This window comes from Corylus avellana, chromosome 1 (assembly GCF_965113065.1).
Source record: "Corylus avellana chromosome 1, dhCorAvel1.hap1.2, whole genome shotgun sequence".
Taxonomy (NCBI): Eukaryota; Viridiplantae; Streptophyta; class Magnoliopsida; order Fagales; family Betulaceae; genus Corylus; species Corylus avellana.
In genome coordinates this window covers 15,673,732-15,693,267 of record NC_142490.1, presented here as the reverse complement: position 1 = coordinate 15,693,267, position 19,536 = coordinate 15,673,732, and the positions used below count along the sequence as shown (strand labels likewise).

At 36.1% G+C, this 19,536-nt stretch overlaps 2 protein-coding genes and 2 pseudogenes across 2 annotated transcripts; 1 reads left to right on the top strand and 3 right to left on the bottom strand.

Annotated features, from left to right (window-relative positions):
* Window positions 1-308: 308 nt before the first annotated feature.
* LOC132172530 (Polyketide cyclase / dehydrase and lipid transport protein) lies at window positions 309-5,567 on the bottom strand. The gene is made up of 3 exons (XM_059584045.2): window positions 4,953-5,567; window positions 1,648-1,815; window positions 309-819 (listed from the first exon to the last, which is right to left on the bottom strand). The coding sequence occupies exons 1-3, from the start codon at window positions 5,484-5,486 to the stop codon at window positions 613-615; spliced, it is 909 nt and encodes a 302-aa protein (XP_059440028.2). The 5' UTR covers window positions 5,487-5,567; the 3' UTR covers window positions 309-612.
* A 1,333-nt stretch (window positions 5,568-6,900) lies between these two features.
* Window positions 6,901-7,674, bottom strand: LOC148587979 (uncharacterized; annotated as a pseudogene).
* Window positions 7,675-7,895: 221 nt separating this feature from the next.
* LOC148587978 (L10-interacting MYB domain-containing protein-like) lies at window positions 7,896-9,451 on the bottom strand (annotated as a pseudogene).
* Window positions 9,452-16,171: 6,720 nt separating this feature from the next.
* On the top strand, window positions 16,172-19,276 carry ROC4 (rotamase CYP 4). Its single transcript, XM_059579565.2, has 7 exons — window positions 16,172-16,316; window positions 16,656-16,871; window positions 17,162-17,303; window positions 17,443-17,531; window positions 17,637-17,691; window positions 17,829-17,914; window positions 18,847-19,276. The coding sequence occupies exons 1-7, from the start codon at window positions 16,254-16,256 to the stop codon at window positions 19,000-19,002; spliced, it is 807 nt and encodes a 268-aa protein (XP_059435548.2). The 5' UTR covers window positions 16,172-16,253; the 3' UTR covers window positions 19,003-19,276.
* Window positions 19,277-19,536: the final 260 nt, after the last annotated feature.

Here is a 19,536-nt window from a genome sequence, read left to right as displayed (position 1 = left end):
GTCCAAAAAGCCTAAAAATAGTCAAAATACACTTTTGACAAAAACTTAAAAATAAAGTTTTTGCCAAAAAAAGTTTTTTACTTAAAAACTCTATTTCTCAAATGCAATCTCAAACAGGCTATAAGTCTTAAGGGATTAAGTTGCCTTGAAAATTGCTCCCATCTATAACATCTATCATTTAATATGGGTTTAGTGAGCAACTCACGTTGGCTAAGAGTTGGATGAGTACAAAGGAAGTGACCGTGGTGGCGTATACGCTAACGCTGTTGGCTAATAATCCAAAGCTTTGAGCCTAATCTTTCGGGATAAATAGAAAGCTGTTGCATGTTCAATGCGGCACTACAGTACAGGATGACAAAAGATGGTGCTTAGGAAACAAAAAACAGAAGCTATTATTTCATCACAATAATAGTTTCACCGAACTTTCAATCCTTTGCTCTTTGTTTCTCTCTTGACCTTTGATTTTCTACTTCACAACTATTTTCAATCTAATAATTGAATAAAAAAGTAAAAAAGAGTAAATCATATCGTATATTGTAAGATTCTAACTGCGCTAAAACTTAATAGAAAATACACTTGAAGAGGACAACAAATCAGAACAAGTCGATAATACTAAGGAACATCCAGGGTGTTGTGAAATGCTTTTTGTGCTTCTTCTCGGATGCTTGCAAGGTTCAATTTAATCTCATTGCAGAGTCTACCTTCAACCAGCCGAACAGGCAACCACAGCTTTGGCTTTACATCAACTAAATACGAAAGAGTAGTATAAAATTTTTGGCCTACCAAGGACTCACTATCTTCATCTCTTCCTCTATTGGACTGCATCACCCATTGTTGTTGAAACAGTAAGTTTTTGAATATGATACACAATTCCACTTGAATGTGTTAAAGTGTGAACCACATTAGAGAGTTGCAGTTGCGATCCAAATTCCATCTATAGCTTCATGGAATCATGTTCGTTATACTTTTGCCAAATATCATTTAAAACCTAGATCAATGATTGAAATATGGGAAGCTGTATATTAATCCCACTCAACCATGAACTAAAATAGTTTTCTATCTTCAAAAAATTCATTAAGAAAAAATGGCAGAAACAAAGAAATGCTTCATATGCAAATAAAAAGACGCCTGCAGCTTGGCTGTCGATTTTTTTTTGGCGATCGTAGTCCCCTGACCTGGATTATCTTGATTCAAGTTTCTAAGCTAGAATGTATTTTTCACCTGCCAAAGGCCAGCTATGATCTTTGATGAAATTGCTAAGACACAGAGACAATGTTGGAGTCACAAGTAAGTTTCCAAGTCATATGCAATCTTTGCCTGCTATAAACCTATGCTCTAAACAGTGTGTTGGAAAGTTAGAACGAGTCACACATATATTTATAAAACAAGTGCTTTCGAAATGAGCCAGTTTGAATATACGAGCACCTATAAATGCATACATACACATGCAACTGCCCGCCCCTCCCCCCCACCCCCCCCCCCCCCCCCAAAAAAAAAAGAAGAAGAGACAAACACAAACACAAACAATCTAGCATTAAAAACGAATGCATGACATGTGTAAGACAAAATTGAGAATAACATAAAGAAATACAGTCAACACCATTTACATAGAAGACACCCAATGACACTAAATCAACAAAAGCTTACCTCTTCAATAGACCATTTTCCTTCAAAGAGTTCAAAGTCTCCTTCAATCATCTTAAACTCAATATCACGCTTTTGACCAAAAGGAAGGCTCTCAAGTTCTTTCTCATAACAATCTACAATTCCTTTTGCATCAAATTTCAGCCCAAATGCCAAGTTTTGCTGTCCAATCTGTTGAAAGGTTGTAACAGTGCAGTAAGTAGGATCAAAGACAAAAGGTCCGAACTAGCCTTCATGGGAAAAACCTAGGTGAAGATGAGATCTTCAGTCTAGTCCACATAAAAATATCAATGTGTACTAAAGAAAGCATGCGAAGATTGATAGAGGAAAAAAATATTGATTGTAATAGAGTTGAGAAAGAGGTACAATCAAGTTTCACAATCACACGCAATGAAATTAAACCCTGAAAACTCAAATGTCAAATTCTTGGATCTAAAACAACAGTAGGCCTCAAAGAATATCATTCATCAGTAACTAATGCGTTGTCATTCAAAAGTATCATCCTGCGTACATCATTAAATAAATTTGTTGAAAACCATTAGATAATAGGTGCCTATGCATGAAAGTTCCCAACACCGAAGCCTGAAATAATTCATAACTGTCATAGCAGTTCATGGTGTAGATTGTTCTCCCAAACATTTGATGTATAATAACCTCAAAATCTTTGTTAGAAACCATAGGATTTCAGTTTATATTTGCAAGGATTACAATATTAATAGGATTTGCCTTGTAAGGCTTAACTCACCTACTCTATAAATAGAACCTACTACTTGTAACACAATTATATAGAATTCAATATATAATTACAATGTAGCCTTTTGTTGGGCATTATGACAGTGGACATATATCTCTTATGTCAAATCACCTCAAATCTCTATCTTTTTCTCTCTCGGTTTCCACTATTTTATATTTTATTTATCATAATTTTAGTATGGTATCAGAGCCACTTTTTTACAGTTTCTTTTGGTGTGTTTGAAAACCACCAAGAAACTATTCCAACACTTCATATGCATGTCAAGCGAGCCTTGTCATTTAGTGTCTGTGGAAACTGTTGCAATCAAAGTTATTCCAAAATTTCAAGTGTGCTCACGCGCCCCTAGAAGATTTGCTTTTGCAGATCACGCGCATTCACACACCTCCAGAGGATGTGCATGTGTAGATCACTTACGCTCATGCACTTCTATAAGTACTGCTTTTCATGTACTTTACACACCGCCACAACACTAGTGTGTCTGAAAACCACCGCTGCACGTTTCTTTTCAAAATCAGATGCCTTTTAGGTTCTTGGCTCAAAAACAATACCCAACAATTATATAAACCTTGATCTACACCGTACAAGTAACGCAAAACTATTGCTACACTTCATGCATGCCCATGTGCCCCTAGGAGATATGCTTGTGCAGATCTTGCACGTCATGCACCGCCAACAGCCATCATAAGCCACCTAAGTTAGCTGGTCTAGCGAATTAATTTCAAAAATAGACTTTGAGGCTGCCAATCAGTTGGACCAAGAAAAGTCTCACATTATGACACACGGGTCACTTAAAGATATGTCTCTCACTCCCACACATTCCATGCGCCACCATGTTTCTTTACGGGTATTTCTCACCTGCCTCATTCCCCCACATGCTTCACATGCCTCTTAGGCGTCCATCAGATCTTCTGTTCCACGATCCAATTTGGTCTGACCCACAATCCAACCCATGTCATGCCCCACTTTGGCCCAACTACAACTGATCTTAAGGCCTGACCTAACATTGTCAAACCCATGGCCCACACCCAACCCTCACTTGCACCCCTAGAGTCAACTTGCGAATGCACTCACCGAGTCAACTCAATTAAAAAAAAGTTCCTAATTGTTTTTCCTTCCAAACTCAAGCTTTCATCTTGGGTTCGAGGGGATGTTAGAATCAATTCAATTTCATTCTATATTTGCAAGGATTACAATATTAATGTATTTTGGATTCTCACCATATTTACAATATTTGGCTTGTATGACTTACCTCACCTACTCTATAAACTAATTGTAACAAAATTATATACAATTCAATATATAATCATTGAGAATAACTTATGTAGGGATTTGGCACAAACTAACTCATTTGTGCCCTCCAATAAAAGATAAACACATCAGCATGTATCACCAAAAGACATTAAGATAAAAACATTGGATCTAAATCTATTCTCTTCAACAAAAAAGCCAATGGACATTCCCCGTTCAACAGAATCGAAGGCCAACAAACAAGCCAATGGACATTCATTGATCATCGCTAGCGGATATGAATAGCATCACCACCCAAAGGCGATGATCAACTATGAAGGAATAGTGAGCGTTCGGGATGTTTGGGTGGGAGAGAAGCAACATGGTCTTCGCTTCATGTCTAACATTTTCTAAATCCTCCGGCGATTGATCAAGATCGATGGCTTTAATTGCCACCACCATGGAGTTCATGGGCACACATATGGCCTTGTAAACAACAACGCTATCACCAACACCAACTTCATCAAGAATCTTGTAGGAGTTTGTGTCCAATGGGTATTGGTTTTAGGCTCTTCTTTGTGAGCCATGGAATCATGTTGATCTTGGATGGCTTATGAGGAAAGGGGTTTGTTTTACTAGGTTTAATTCTTAGATAAGGTTGGCTAATGAAAGCAAGATGATGATATGTTATGAAAGGATGACAAAAAAGAAAGTAGGATTTCCGTTGAATGGGGAATGTCCATGGCTTGTTTGTTGAAGAATAGACTAAGATCCAGTGTTTTCATCATAATGGCTTTTAGTGATACATGCTGATGTGTTTATCTCTCATTGAAAGGCACAAAATAGTTGGTTTGTGTCAAGTCCCTTTATAAGTTATTCTCATAATCATAATGTAGTCCTATAGCCGAAGCCTTTAAGGCCGAGCAACCTCAAATCCTTAACTCTCTCTCTCTCTCTAGGTACTGCAGAGATTGTTGAACGATGTAGGGGCCTATTGGTAAGGTTTCCTCAGTCAAATTATTGGTTGTGTTCATTACCTTGGAGTTTATACTGACATGTAATCAATAAAGGGCCATTGATAATTGTTATTATTTTTTGTGGGAATAGCATGCTGAAATTCGTCACCATTATCGTGAAAATCATCAAAGATTCAAAAGGGATATCCACTTAAATTGAGAATCCATAAGTGTTATGCAGTGTGTGGATTTGGAGCACATGCGAACTATAAAATTTAGTTATGGGAACGTACAAAATATTTTTAATCATGTCTTAGTATGAAATAAATAAGAGGACAGAAGAATGGTATGGTGAGGTCAAGGGTAATCACCTGGAAAAGTCGAGCATAGTTGTCAGTCTTATGGAGCAATTGGCAAAGGGCAAGACCAGGAATGAAATCAGCCAATCTCTCGTAATCAGTGAGAATGTTCCAAATGGTGTGGAGGGGAGCGTCAATCGCAATTCTGGATCGAATTCTGCGAGTGTTCCTCCCGAGCTTCTCAATCTCAAAGTATTCACCATCCCCACATTCCAATTCTGACTTGTCCTCCTCCTCCTCCTCCTCATCTAGCGAAGAAGAATAATCGTCAACATCAGAATCATCGCCACCCAAATCGACGTTTGAAGTTGACGATCGTATGAACTTGGGGAGAGAGATACTCCTTTTTGGAGCAGCAAGAATGTGGGGGGTCTTATTGTTTGGGTTATTTAAATTTATAATTATGGCAGAAGCAGAAGCAGAAGTGGCAGCGTTAAGGAAGAAGACCGGAGATGAAGATAATGGTTCTAGTAATGAGGTTATAGGAAAGGCGCGCATATTCCTCCCCTCCGCCCACCTGCCACACGGCAAAACAACAGCAGCCATGGCAAGCCCGAATCACATTATTCTTATCTCTCGACTCTCTGCTCTACATCTCTCTTTTCACACTTTCGGCTTTTTGGAGTGGCGCGGGGAGTTGGGCTTCCATTCATGCTTCTTCCTTAGGTTCAGTCGCGACGTGCCCGCCTTATTTCTAATCCAATTCCTCACAAGCCCAGGACTTTTAACTTCTGGGCCGCATTAATTCTTTTCCTGCTTTCTTTCCTTATAGACTTTTATAGTAGTAGATAAAAGTTTCACAAAAGGTCTTGCAAGTATAAGAATCTGTTTGAGATTGCGGTAGAAAATAGAGCTTTTAAATATAGAGCTTTTGCCTATGAGCTTTTGTCAAAAGTGCTATTACTGAAAAACTGTTTACATGTTTGATAACTGCATGTTTTAAGTGCTTTTTTTTATGTTACTAATGTTTGGTAACAAAACAAAAAAAGTACTTTTAGTTGAAAAAATTACAATAAAGGACATGTAATGATTTTTTTTTTTTTTTAATATAGGCCGAAAAAAAAAATCATTATGTGACACCAAATATATGTCATTTTACGTAAAATCATTACATGTTTTTCAATAAAGGCATAAGGTTGGTAATGGTTTTTTTTTTTTTTTTTTTTCCATTTTATACCAACATTTTTATATAAAAATGGTTAAAGTTGGCTTTCACAAGTAAAAATTATTTTGTAATGATTTATGTAACAAAACTTCAACATATTATTTCTTTTTTTTTAAAAAAAAAAAAAATTATTTAAATTATTTAACACACTTTTTAACACCACAACACTTAAAATATTTAACACATAAAAAAGAACCACATTCAAGGAAATCCTTACAACATTTTAAGTAGTTTATAAAAAAAAAAAATTACGGGTCATAAGTAGATTAGCAATATGATTACGCTCAATGTTCATAGAATTTTCATATGATATCTCTGATTGTTGTATGCTTGACTCATCTTGTACTTCGTCATCGTTTATACTGTCAGTAGGTAGTAAATCATCATCATCATCATATGGTTGGAATTTAACATTTTTTATTACATGCTTCCTAATGAAGTTATGAAAAGCCATAGACACCACCACGATTTTCATTTGTTTATCATAAGGAAAACTTGGCATGCAATGCAATAACTTCCACTTATTTTTTCAAACTCCAAATGTTCTTTCAATAGTGCATCTAAGTGATGAATGTGCATGATTAAAAATTTCATGCATACCCCTCGGTTGGCTTCCGCGACGAAAGTCTGGTAGATGATACCGCTCTCCTTTGTATGACCCTATGTATCCCTTCATATGAGGATATTCTGCGTCTACCAAGTAATACTTTCCTACAAAAAATATATGAATAATAGTCATAATTTTTTTTTTTTCATGTATAATTCATAATTGTTATTTTTATTAAATACAAACTTCTAGGTGGGTGTGAAAATCGCAATTCTTCCTTTTGAATAGCTTCCAAAAAAAATGTGTGTATCATGTGCAGTACCTTCCCATCCAGCACAAACAAAGGTGAAACACATACGAAAATCACAAACAGCCATAACATTCTGAGTATGAGTCTCTTTTCAACCAATATATGGTATTTGGTTTGATGGATAAATTTTAACTGGCACATGGGTTCCATCAATGGCTCTAATACAATCTTTGAAGTATGGCCAACACCGCTCATCATCACGAATTTTTCTTGGAACATCCTTAAACTCCCTATCAATAGGATTAATAATGTCAACCGTCATTCTTGAAACAGCCATTAAAACATGAGTAAAATGTCTACTAACTGTTTCTCATGAATGTTGAAACATTTCTTGCACTATCCTATTTCCAAACCCATGGCATAAAGTAATAAAAAACATAGCTACCAACTCTTCAACAGTTAATTTCCTAGTACCTCTTAAATGATATTTTTCCTTCAACTCTTTACACAAGTAAAAGAATACATGTATTTCTATTATGAAATTTTGTTTGCACCTATTAGGATTATCTTATACAATCTCCATAACCCACTTATAACCTATTTGAGAAGAGGTCCTACAAGGTTCCTTTGCAATATATGGCATATAATAGTTCTCAACAAATTCTACTGCTGCAGTTGCTAGAATAAAAACATCATTTTCATTTTCATTTTCCTCTTCACCATAATCACTATCACTTGTATCATCTTGAGTGTTATAATCACTATTATCCATGTCTGTAAGGAAAACAAATAAAGAAATAAACACAAAATAAATATATAAGCACCCATAAAAATAAGAAAAACATCATCCAAACATAGTTATGAAATATTATAATATACTCACCTTAGTACACAAATCAACACATAAAAAAATAAAAATAAAAATAACACTCAAATAAATCCTTACAGCTTCTCAAATAGTTCATAATAAAACAACATTAAAAAATAACAACATTAATCCATACTACGACGGTTAATTTCTCTATTTCCTATTCGCTTGATAAAATCAATCTGTAACCATGGCTCTTTAATAGTCACAAACATCTCTCTATGTGATCTCTTAAGAAATACCTTTGTTGCAAACTTAAGGATATCAATGTCATTTTCTCTTTCAACAATCCCCCGAACAACATCCATGACCTCTTTAATATTACATCCAGGCTTATCGTAGCTCTTAGATGTCACTGTATTCTTACTTTCTATTACATCACAAATACGACTCAAATGTTGACTAACAATTTGAACTCCTTTCTTTCTTTTCTTACATTAAACCGCAAGACCAAACTTCTTATTTCCTTTATCCCGTGTATCTAAATTAGCAGGAATATCATCAATGCCATGTGTATTGAGATTTGGTTCATCATCCAAAACATCTAAACCTTCTACAACATTGTCATCTTCATTAAGCATTACTGCAGGCGATGTGGTTAATGTTGATGCAGGTGCGAGGATTATTGAGGATGACCCAGTAGCTATGTATTTGGGTTACTACAACGTTTGAAGCATAGTTGCATCAAATGTTATTTTGTCGGACTAGATAATAGCCCCTTTTTTGTAGAGCTTACATGTATATGCTTAGACTTTGTTATTTTGTATATGGCTCGTGTCGCATGTGACACTTTTGTATAGCCATTCTTTTGTATGTAAGCTTTAATCACTTAGATGTATTAATCAGCTCTGATGTGTTATATTACATCTTAAGTTATTTATATTCTGTTGCAAAAATATAAACTCTGATAAATTATTGATGTTGCATATAGCTCTGTGTGGCATATGATAATGTCAAACAGGTTAATGCACGGGTTCATGCCATACTACGGTATCACCATGCCACTGTGACAATCTGCGTTGTGGGTATGTTTTTTTTTTAAAAAAAAAAAATAGTCTCGTTTTAATCAAGCGGGTCGTCACAATTATTTTTGCACTATCTATGAAACCAATATCATTAGGAACCAACCCTATGGATGGTGCCCAAGATCCCTTCCCAGTGGCAGTTATATCTCTAAACAATATTTCTACCTTCATAGCATAAGCCAAACATGTCGTGCAAAACTTGGTTGCTTCTGGAACTTCATGTATTTAGGTATATGTAAAAATCAATAATAAACATTTGTGCAAATCATTTAAACAAAAAACAAACAAGTATAAATATAATACCTGTAATTTTTTTTCCCACCAATCATCGGGTGCATCAATTGTCTTTTTCACCGGGTCCCATCTAAGGCCAGTTTCCTTCCCTATCAATCTCTTTCAAATGTTCCACTCTTTTTTCAAACTATCCTACTTGTTCTTTAGTTGTTTATAGCAATATTGTTTTCCATTTTTTCATTAAATTTATCTATCACATTTTTCCATCCTGTTCTATTGAAATATGTTCCTGGGCGGTTACCAGCATGAATCTCAGTAATACATATGTCAAGATAATCTTCTAGTATTTTTTCAGTCCAAACTACTTTCTTTATCTGAGTATCTACCATAGCAGTAACGTTGCTTTGACATTTTTTACTCATTTTGCCACAAAATAAATAATCTGATAAAATTATAAATAAAAAGTGTGTTAAACATTATTAACAATTAAAAATTTGTTTAAATTGATCAATTGATAGAATGAAAAAAAAAAAAAAAAAATCATATTTACATAAATAATATGCATGTCCATCAAACAAAAGGGCAATATCAAAAAATAATGGAATCAAGTTTTTGCAACAAAAAAAAAATTAAATAATTCACGTGAATTAATTATTTTTTATGCCATTGTCACTTTCTCCTTTCATAAATTTCATATATATATATATATATATATATATATATATATATATATATATATATATATATATATATATTGAGCATGTTTCAGAATCAAGTGTTGCAAAGGACAAAAACATGAGTTGGTGGTGAGAGAGAGAGAGATTATATATATAAAATGAAGTTACTGGAATCAAGTTTTGCAGGACTGTTTTTGCTTAGAAAAAAAAAAAAAAAATTAATAGCAAAGATGAAGGCATGAAGCAGTGGTGTGTGTGAGAGAGACAAAGAGATTACAAAATATATATATATATATATTGAGCATGTTTCAGAATCAAGTGTTGCAATGGACAAAAGCATGAGTTGGTGGTGAGAGAGAGAGATTATATATATAAAATGAAGTTGCTGGAATTAAGTTTTACAGGAATGTTTTTGCTTAGAAAAAAAAAAAAATTAATTGCAAAGAAGAAGGCATGACTCGGTGGTGTGAGAGAGAGAGAGCAAGAGATTACAAAATATCTCTGCAAAATCTCTGTGGTTCACACACGTTCTTGTCCTTTTTGTTGACAGAAGGGCAAGACTATGTGACGTGAGAGTGCGACGTGTAAGAGAGAAAGAAATAGTGAGATAATTCAAACGGGGCGACGTGCTCCACGTGAAGATGCAGAAAAAGCAAGCGGAAAAAGGGGCTGCATCATAAACAATGCAAAAAAAAGTGCTTAGAAAGAAAAAAAAAAAAATCCAGAAAAAAGCAAAGTAATAAAGCCATCGTCTCTCTCACTCTGCTAGTCCTTAAAGTATATCTCTCTCCCTCAATATTTTCTTCCATCTCTCGCTCAGTAAACTATACACTCAAAAAACAAGCCAAAGTACAGAAATCTTGCCTCTCTGTCACTTTGCTCAAAAAACCATATTGCTCACCATGATTTTTCTCTTTCTATATAAACGCCTTCTCTTGGTTATGTTTTTTGTAGCCAAGAATGTCAAACTTTCGTCTCTCTTTCTCTCTTTGACCTTCGAAAGAACAAGAGTATATAGAAATCAAAAGAAAAATCAGACATACCACAATATGTAGCTCTCAAAGACAGGCGACGGGACTCACCAGCTCTCAAATTCACAGAAGGGTTTGCAGCTCTCAAATTCACGGAGGAGACGCAAGGCATGAAAACAATTTGTATAGATATTGGTAATGTTGTAAATATGTGAAATATTTTGGATATTTTTGGCACTGTGTTATTTTTTTTAAACAAAAACTGCGGCGCGCTTTTTTCCATTTGAAGTGCGTTTGGTCAAAAGCCCCAAATTGGAGCTTGTGGCTAAATGCTCGGTTCAACATTTGGGAGAACGAAAAGCTCTTTATTAAAAGAAACCCAATCGACATATTTTTTCCTTGAATGTGCTTTTTAGAACCTAAAAGCCCTTTTGGTGCTCTAAATCGCAATCCCAAACATGATCTAAGTGTTTTTTTTTTTTCTTCTTTTAGACAACAAAAAGAACTTCAAGAGGAGGGAAGATCTAAATCTAGACCTTCCCTCATCCCCTTTTATTGTAGCAGTGTTTGGTGTCTTCTCTGTAGACTCCACCGATCTCCATTTTTGGCGAGTTGCTTTAGATCTAGTTTGTAGATCTAGATCCAGATCTAGTCTATTCAACCTTTGATGCAGCGTGACTTAGTGGGCTGCAGCGAAGAACATCAATAAGCAGTGGATAAATAACTCCAGATCTAGATTCTATCAAAGATCTAAGAATTCTTCTTGACAAAACTAGATACTCTCTAGGTTTTGAAGGAAAAGAGGAATAAACTCAACTCTGAGTATTCTCATTAATCAAAATCAATAATAAACAACAACTGTCCTCTCTGGAGGCTATAAACATATATTTATAGCCCACAACCCTAAACATAATAAAATATGACATAAATACCCCCAAAACCCTAAACCTAATAAAATAGCGAAATATTGACTCCCAAAACCTTAATCCTATTAAAACAAGGAAATAAAGACAGTTTAACCTAATTTAAAATGCAGAATATAACATAAGCAACTCCGAGTGCGCTCGATCGCACAACCAGGGGCTTGGTGCGCAAGTGTCTGGAAGTGCGCTCGATCGTAGGTATACATGCGCTCGATCGCACTTCCAGGGGACCTGCAATCTGCATCATTCTCCCCTTGTTGGAGAGAATTCGCCCTCAAATTCAATCGGTTCTTTTCACAGTCTTTCGGATGTCCAGTCAACTCATTCCACTCGCCCTTCTTCAAGATCAAGAAAATGCAACACCCCAAAATAAATGTGACGCTTCTCTTCATCAATATACTTTGATGGTTGTCATGAAAGCTCCACACACCACTTGGCAATACTTTAGATTTGCCGTTCTTCTCCCGTTCTTTCTCTCTTTCACGTGCCATGAAGATACTCAAGGACGGATCAACCATTGTTTCTCTTGTGAACATATAATTTTCCTCATCCGCATAAAACTCATCACAATTGTTGTTAGGAGAATTTAAAATACTTTCAACACCAAGGAAATCAACATAATCAATCCCTTCGTCATTATAATTAGACACTTCACCTGAAAAGTCTTCATCAACCTCTTCATAATTGTTGATGTCACCCATGGGTTCCTCCTCTTCCAATTGATCATCTTCGGGGTAGAGGCCGCCAAACATGAGAGAAAAACCATCTTCTTTGTACTCTGCCTCTCAGTCATCTTCTTCGGAGTAGAGGCCGTCAAGTATGGGAGAAAATCCACCCTCTTCGTACTCATCCTCTAGGTCGGATGCCAAAAGTCCTTCACTCGGTTCTTCCTCATTGACTTCGTCATCATAGGTTGGTAGGGAATCCAAATCTACAAATCCTTGCGAAGGATCTTCAACATCTTCATGTCTGAATTCTTCATCAATGAATTCGGACTTTTGAAACTCTTCATTCACAGATTCTTTTTCCTCCTCCGCAGAATACAAATTCAGTTTATGGATTTGTGGTTGGCAAGTAAGGGTCCAATTGCCCTGTCATGGACTCTTTGCCTCACTCTATGTTTCCCTAAACTTTTTTTTTTTTTTGTTGTAGGAATTTTCTATTTTCTTTGTCACAGCCATAGACCATCGTCTCCAATTTTGTGACTTCTAGCCCATGGTATAACTATGGGGAAAGAAAGCGACGCGCATATATTTTAATAGTTTCTCCCAACTATTGATCTTCAATTTGCCTTCCCGCTTCCTAGTTCTTTTCAATTGTTGCCACCACACACTAACTCTTCCTCAGAATGTATGTACCACCAAAGAGATTCGTTGTTCATTGGGCACCCCGTTGAATTCAAAAACCTCTTCAACAACCAACACCCAATCCAGAAATTTGTCGGGTTCTAGATCCTCGTTGAATTTTGAAATTTTGAGTTCAAATCTACTTACCTGCCGATTGGCATGAGCTTGCGCAAGGTGCTGACGTTCGTGCGTTCAGCGCTTCACAAACGGGTTTCTAGATCCATTCCCATGTTGACCACACAAGTTGGATAATTGGGTAGTGAGGTCTTCAATTTGATCCCTCATAGTCCTAAATTGATCCTCCGTGTGTTGCCAAGGTTCAGCGATAGATTCGCCTTTCGCCTCCGCGAATCGCGGTCTTGGTTGGCGATGACAATTGTTTGACCCACCACTCATGTGACTTAAACGAATCGCCGGTTGCCCTTACGTACTGTCTCCATACGCACGTACACCTCGTTCATGTCTGCAAAACGGTTGCTCCTTTCCATTCATGGAAAGTAACTGAGCTCTGATACCAACTGATGCAGCGTGACTTAGTGGGCTGCAGCGAAGAACATCAATAAGCAGCGGATAAATAACTCAAGATCTAGATTCTATCAAAGATCTAAGAATTCTTCTTGACAAAACTAGATACTCTTTAGGTTTGAAGGAAAAGAGGAATAAACTCAGCTCTAAGTGTTCTCATTAATCAAAATCAATAATAAACAACAACTGTCCTCTCTAGAGGCTATAAGCATATATTTATAGCCCACAACCCTAAACATAATAAAATATGACATAAATACCCCCCAAACCCTAAACCTAATAAAATAACAAAATATTGTCTCCTAAAACCCTAATCCTACTAAAACAAGGAAATAAAGACGGCTTAACCTAATTTAAGGGCCCGTTTGAGAGTGCGATTTTAATAAGTGCGATTTTAAAAATTGCGTTTTTAAAATCACTACTTTTTAAAATCACACAGGCGTTTGGTAAAACATACTTAAAAGTACTTTTTTTTTTATCAATTGAGTGTTTGGATAACATTAGCATATAATTGTGGTTTCATAACCAAATTACCAATAAGGATGAACAAGACAGTGAGGATGAAGAAAAAAAAAAAAGAGAGAGAAAAGAAGGGTTTTAATATATTTTAGGTGGATATTCTTGGTATTTTTTCATTCCCGTTCTAAAAAGGGTAACTATTGCGCCAAATATCTTTTTAATAAAAATCGTGATTTTGTTTTAAATTCGCACTTTTTCAAATAAGCACCCTCTAATTAGCTTATAGAAATCGCAGATTTTTTTGCGATTTTAAAATTTGCCTTTTTAAAATCGCAATCCCAAACACCATAAAGTTACGATTTGGTTTAAAATCGTAGATTATTTTTTTAAAAACGCACCCTAAAACGCAGAATATAACATAAGCAGCTCTGAATGCGCTCGATTGCACAACCAAGGGCCTGGTGCGCAAGTGTCTGGAAGTGCGCTCGATCGCAGGTACACGTGCGCTCGATCGCACTTCTAGGGGACCTGCAATCTGCATCAACCTTAGATCTGATTGTCTTCTTCGGCCAAGGCGTGTCTTCCGAAAGGCTATCTACAATATCGTGCTCCTCCATTGCTGCTTGTGGGGCTTTTATTTTTGTTTTTGTTTTGTTTGTCTTGACCTTCGGGTTGATGATGGATTTGTTGTCCTAGCCTTCAGGTTGAAGATGTAGTAGATCGGTGTGGGGGTTTAACTCTTACGGCTGGATTTTTAATTTCTAGTTGTTTTTTTATTTTTGTTTTGTATTTGGGCTACCCATGTTCTAGATCTAGTCTACTCGAAGTAGATCTGTTCTTTAAATGTAATTGTACATGGGTTAGCAGAAGCTTTAAGTTATTTTTATGATTTTGTAACCTTCAAAGCTTTTGATTATGATTTTTCAGATATGTATGCTTTATGATGTAAGAACTTTATGCTCATAAAATTTTATCAATGAAAGTTCCATATTTTTTTTTTTAAAAAAAAAATAAATAAAAGTTTTTTTTATCAAATCAAGATTTAAATGATATTAATTTACTCTCTGAAGTTAGAATTTTTATTTTTATTTTTTTCTGTGCTGAATTTTTATTTTTTTATTAAAGGAGACACATTTCACTTTTTAATTGTAGAAATTTAATAGAAAAATCTTTTTTTTTTTTTTTTGAAAAATATGGAACTTCCATTGATGAAATGTTACAAGCATAAAGCTCTTTCAATACAAAGTATAGCTCTAAAAAATCAGAGCCAAAAGTTATGCAGGTACAAAGTTATAAAAATGACTTCAAACTTTCGCTAACCCATGTACAATTACATTTATGGAATATATCTGCTTCGTGAAAACTAGATCTAAGACATGGGTAACTCAAATACAGAAACAAAAATTAAAAACAACTAGAAAATAAAAATCCTTGCCGTGAAAGTTAAGCCCCCATATCGATCTACTCTATCCTCAACCCGAATGCCAGGACAATAGATTCATCCTCAACCCGAAGAATAGGTCCGACAAAATAAAAAACAAAAAACAAAAACCCCACAAACAGCAGCGAAAGAGCAAGGCAGATGATCAAATCTAAGGTTGAAGATGCAGATCTATATCTACAAACTAGATCTAAAACAACCCGTTAAAAATGAAGATCAGTGAAGCCTACAGAGAAAATACCGAGCATTACTACCGTGAAAGAGGAGGAGAGAAGATCTAGATCTAGATCTTCCCTCCTCTTGAAGTTCTTCTTAATGTTGTTTTAAAAAAAAAAAAAAAATAGAAGAATTCTAGAAAGAGGCAGAACCGTTTTGCACGAATACCTACTTGAGCTGGCAGGGTTTGTAATAGAAAAATAAAAAATCTATTTGATAATAGCTCTACCTTAGAAAGTAAATTGATGAAATTTAAAACTTAGAAAACTTAATGACCTCTAAAATATTTTTTCCTAAATTTATGCCAACTAGATCATTCAATTGACAAGGCTATTTTTTAATTTTTTTAATTTTCTTTTTTCAGTTGCGAAGAATTCGGAGACCACTTCTGAAATACCGATACGGGCTTGGGTCGTCGTGGACCCTGAGGTGAGTGTAAACGACAAGGCCTCCGGCCCTCCGTGACCAAAAAATGGAGAGAGAAGAAAAAAAAAAAACAACGCATGCCAAATCCCAATCTCCTAAGTCTCTATACAATATTACCCTCAGTGTCTCTCTAAATGTATCCTATCCAAACTTCCAAAGCCCTATTCTGCAGTTGAGAGAGCTGAGATAAGTGTTTTGAAGCATTTCCTGCTGTAACTAATCTCAATTGTCAACAGCCTTATGGCCTCTGCAGTCCCAATGCAAGTGGTGTATTGCCACACCACTCTCCCTTCTCTTTTCCAGGTTCTTTTTTTCTACTTTCCTTATTATTAATCAAAACCAGTCAACTTCATCCCAAGCGCGCTTTTGATTTTCAGCTACGTACGCTTTACTAAATCTTTGGCACTCTTAGCCGCGATTCTTTTCTGAGTGGTTTGTAGAAGCAATCAATTAATCTCGACATTCTGTTGTAAAGATTGTTGATACACATAAATGTCGCGCGCAACATGTTTGTTCAATTTTGTTCATGATATAATGCGCAACTGGGTTGCTTTTAACATGCCTGGATTGCCCACCAACAATTGTTATTTATAGCTACTAATCACTATTTTCACTCATTCCGTGCTATGTTTGCCTTTTCAGGGGAGTCATAGCCAAAGCGTGTCTAATCTGCGTGTGCCGCATGTTATGTGGGGCTCTACAAGTTTGCGGTCAGGCTACTCCCAAGTACCAAATTTAAGCTGTCCTTCTAGAGCACTCACATCGAGATCACGCTATGCCTCAAGTTTTTCAGTCATTAAACTTTCTAGAGCACCTTCAATCAAGTACCGGAGAATGGTGTGCAACTCAATGGCGAATGTAAATGTTCTCATTTAATCGCTGTGATTTTGGTAATTCTTAATTGGAATTTCTATAGCCTGTCTTAAACAATGGAAGGCAGATTTTCCATCAATAGAAATCATAAATCTCATGATACTGACACAAGTACATTGTTTGCCGCTGAAAATTTGCATCATTATTACTTTCCTATTTCCAGCATGGTTACATTGTTGTTATATGTCATGGAATAGTTCCTGTAATCCTTGTAACTATCCTGATTCTGGTGAATATGGTGGTTTCATTATCTTATATTGGTTATGTTATTTTAGGATCTTGAGCTGCAAGCCAAAGTGACAACCAAGTGCTTCTTTGATGTAGAAATCGGGCTTGAACCTGCAGGTAGGATTGTAATTGGCCTCTTTGGAGACGTGGTTCCAAAAACAGTTGAGAATTTCCGAGCCTTGTGCACAGGTAAGCTTTGTTCACACTAGTCGTAATTCTTTAGAGGCATTACTACCTTTTTTGTTTTTGTTTTTGTTGTTGCTGTTGTTCTGATATAGATTGTATTATGGTTCACTTTAAAGATGAAATCGTAATAATCTTAATGCAGGAGAGAAAGGTTTTGGTTTCAAAGGATGTTCCTTTCACCGTATTATTAAAGATTTCATGATCCAGGGAGGGGACTTCACAGAAGGAGATGTTAGTTTTCTCTCTCTCTCTCTCTCTCTCTCTCTCTCTCTCTGTGGACCAGAAAGCTAGGTGCGTTAACACTAAGCCAAGAATTGTGGTGTTCACTGGCTGCAGGGAACTGGAGGAATCAGCATCTATGGTTCTAGATTTGAAGATGAGAACTTTACATGTATGTCTTACTATTCCTCAATGAGAGTATTGCGCTTTAATAATGAGGAGCATAATAAAAGAAATTTTGTTCAGTTTTCTAGGAGGTATTTGAATGAACGGCAAGTATGGTACTGATATTCTGGCACTAATTTGCAGTGAAGCATGTTGGGCCTGGAGTTTTGAGCATGGCCAACGCTGGTCCTGATACCAATGGCAGCCAATTTTTCATTTGCACAGTGAAGGTGAGATAGCTGCTGTAATCATTTTCAATCTGTTTGATAGCATTTCTGAAATATCATTCTTTTCACTTTTAGAGCCATATTGGCCATCTAATCTCCCATGGGTATTTGCAAATATTACTTTCAGTAATCTTTGAATATTGAAATGTGTCTTTTGACCGCCTAGAAATGTTCTTTCCCCCCTAGTGGACATTCTCATGGCAGCGATAATGCGGTGTCATGGTTCTTCACAAATATAAGTATAAAACCTGTTACAACTCAAAATATACTAAAATATCACCTCTTCCACCTATTCTTAGGAGATAAGGTGAGTTTTGGGTTCAAGTATAATGGTCCAAAGAAAGCATTAACCATATTTGTGCTATCAATGTAAAAGGATTAGTTGGTTTGGAGCTTCTCTATAATCACTTATTAAGGCTCAATTTCATCTAGTAAATACGTAATGTGGGACTTAGCACCCGTGAGTGTTTTAATAAACCAGTCACTTTATATGGACTACTCATCTTCCTACTCATTCGTCGTCAAGGTTAATCATTGACATTTTTCTTCCTCAAGGCAAACCTAAAGGCATGATCCTTGCTTGTCAAAATACAACATGTCAGAAGTAGAGACCTTGAACAGATGACCTCAGATAAACAAACATTACACATGAATAGGAGACCAGAATGATCAGGAACTTTCATTGAGTTTTATCTATTATCGTAGAACCGTGTTCGTTTCAGGTTGAAGGACCTCTGTCTTTTTTGTAAGCATATGTTTTCAGCACTGACTGTATCTAGCCCACGTACTTGCTTGTTTGTTAATCTCATGACATCAGCCAATACCTTGGTTTCACTGGTTAATTTAAGTAGTTATACCCTAATTTTGTGTTTGGTTAAGTGGTTCTCTATGGCGCAAACTCTTTATGGATAATGTTGTGAATTTGCTTTATGTAGACTCCCTGGTTGGACAATCGCCATGTTGTGTTCGGAAATGTTATTGAAGGAATTGATGTTGTGAGGAAACTGGAATCCCAGGAGACAAGCAGGTCAGATACTCCCCGTGTGCCGTGCAGAATCGTCAATTGCGGAGAGCTGCCCATAGATGGCTGACTGATCTGTTGATTCATTGTGCCCCTTGGTTTCTTTCTTTCTTTTTCCTAATTATCAGTTTAGTTTGCAAATGATTTAGCGAAAAATCCTGTAAGGGAGATACTTTGTATTTAGCTGAGGAAAATCTTGACGATTTTCAATAAGCTGGCGGTAGAGGAGCATGTATTATTAATTGGGTGGATCCATCCAAATACAAAATTGGCATGTATTGTCGTCAACAAGTTTGTGTCACATATATGAATTCATAGAGGCAGTTCAGAGACCATTCTGCAGTGACATCTGGGATAAGATTTTTTTTTTTTTTTTTTTTTTGGAGATGAGCTATAATAAGCTTAACATAGGGGATTATATCATTATGCATTCACTTCATTTCACAATTGCGCATGAGAAGCAATTGTGCTACAAGCAGCGGTTGTTGCATCGTGGCCCAAGCCCACGTTCTGGACCTGGTCCAAACTCCGTGGATCGTATTGCAATTGGGCTGTATTTATTCTAAGAACTTCACAGATAGCCCGTTCAACAGCCGGAAGCTAT

What these genes read in the sequence shown, in the direction of transcription:
- LOC132172530 (XM_059584045.2), bottom strand. Translation starts at nt 5,486, where the DNA reads ATGGCTGCTGTTGTTTTGCCGTGTGGCAGGTGGGCGGAGGGGAGGAAT. An exon ending in ACTATGCTCGACTTTTCCAG is followed by an intron (nt 1,816 to 4,952) that starts GTGATTACCCTT and finishes ACCTTTCAACAG; the next exon opens with ATTGGACAGCAAAACTTGGC. An exon ending in GAAAATGGTCTATTGAAGAG is followed by an intron (nt 820 to 1,647) that starts GTAAGCTTTTGT and finishes TGGGTGATGCAG; the next exon opens with TCCAATAGAGGAAGAGATGA.
- ROC4 (XM_059579565.2), top strand. Translation starts at nt 16,254, where the DNA reads ATGGCCTCTGCAGTCCCAATGCAAGTGGTGTATTGCCACACCACTCTC. An exon ending in CTCTCCCTTCTCTTTTCCAG is followed by an intron (nt 16,317 to 16,655) that starts GTTCTTTTTTTC and finishes TTGCCTTTTCAG; the next exon opens with GGGAGTCATAGCCAAAGCGT. An exon ending in TTTTCATTTGCACAGTGAAG is followed by an intron (nt 17,915 to 18,846) that starts GTGAGATAGCTG and finishes TGCTTTATGTAG; the next exon opens with ACTCCCTGGTTGGACAATCG.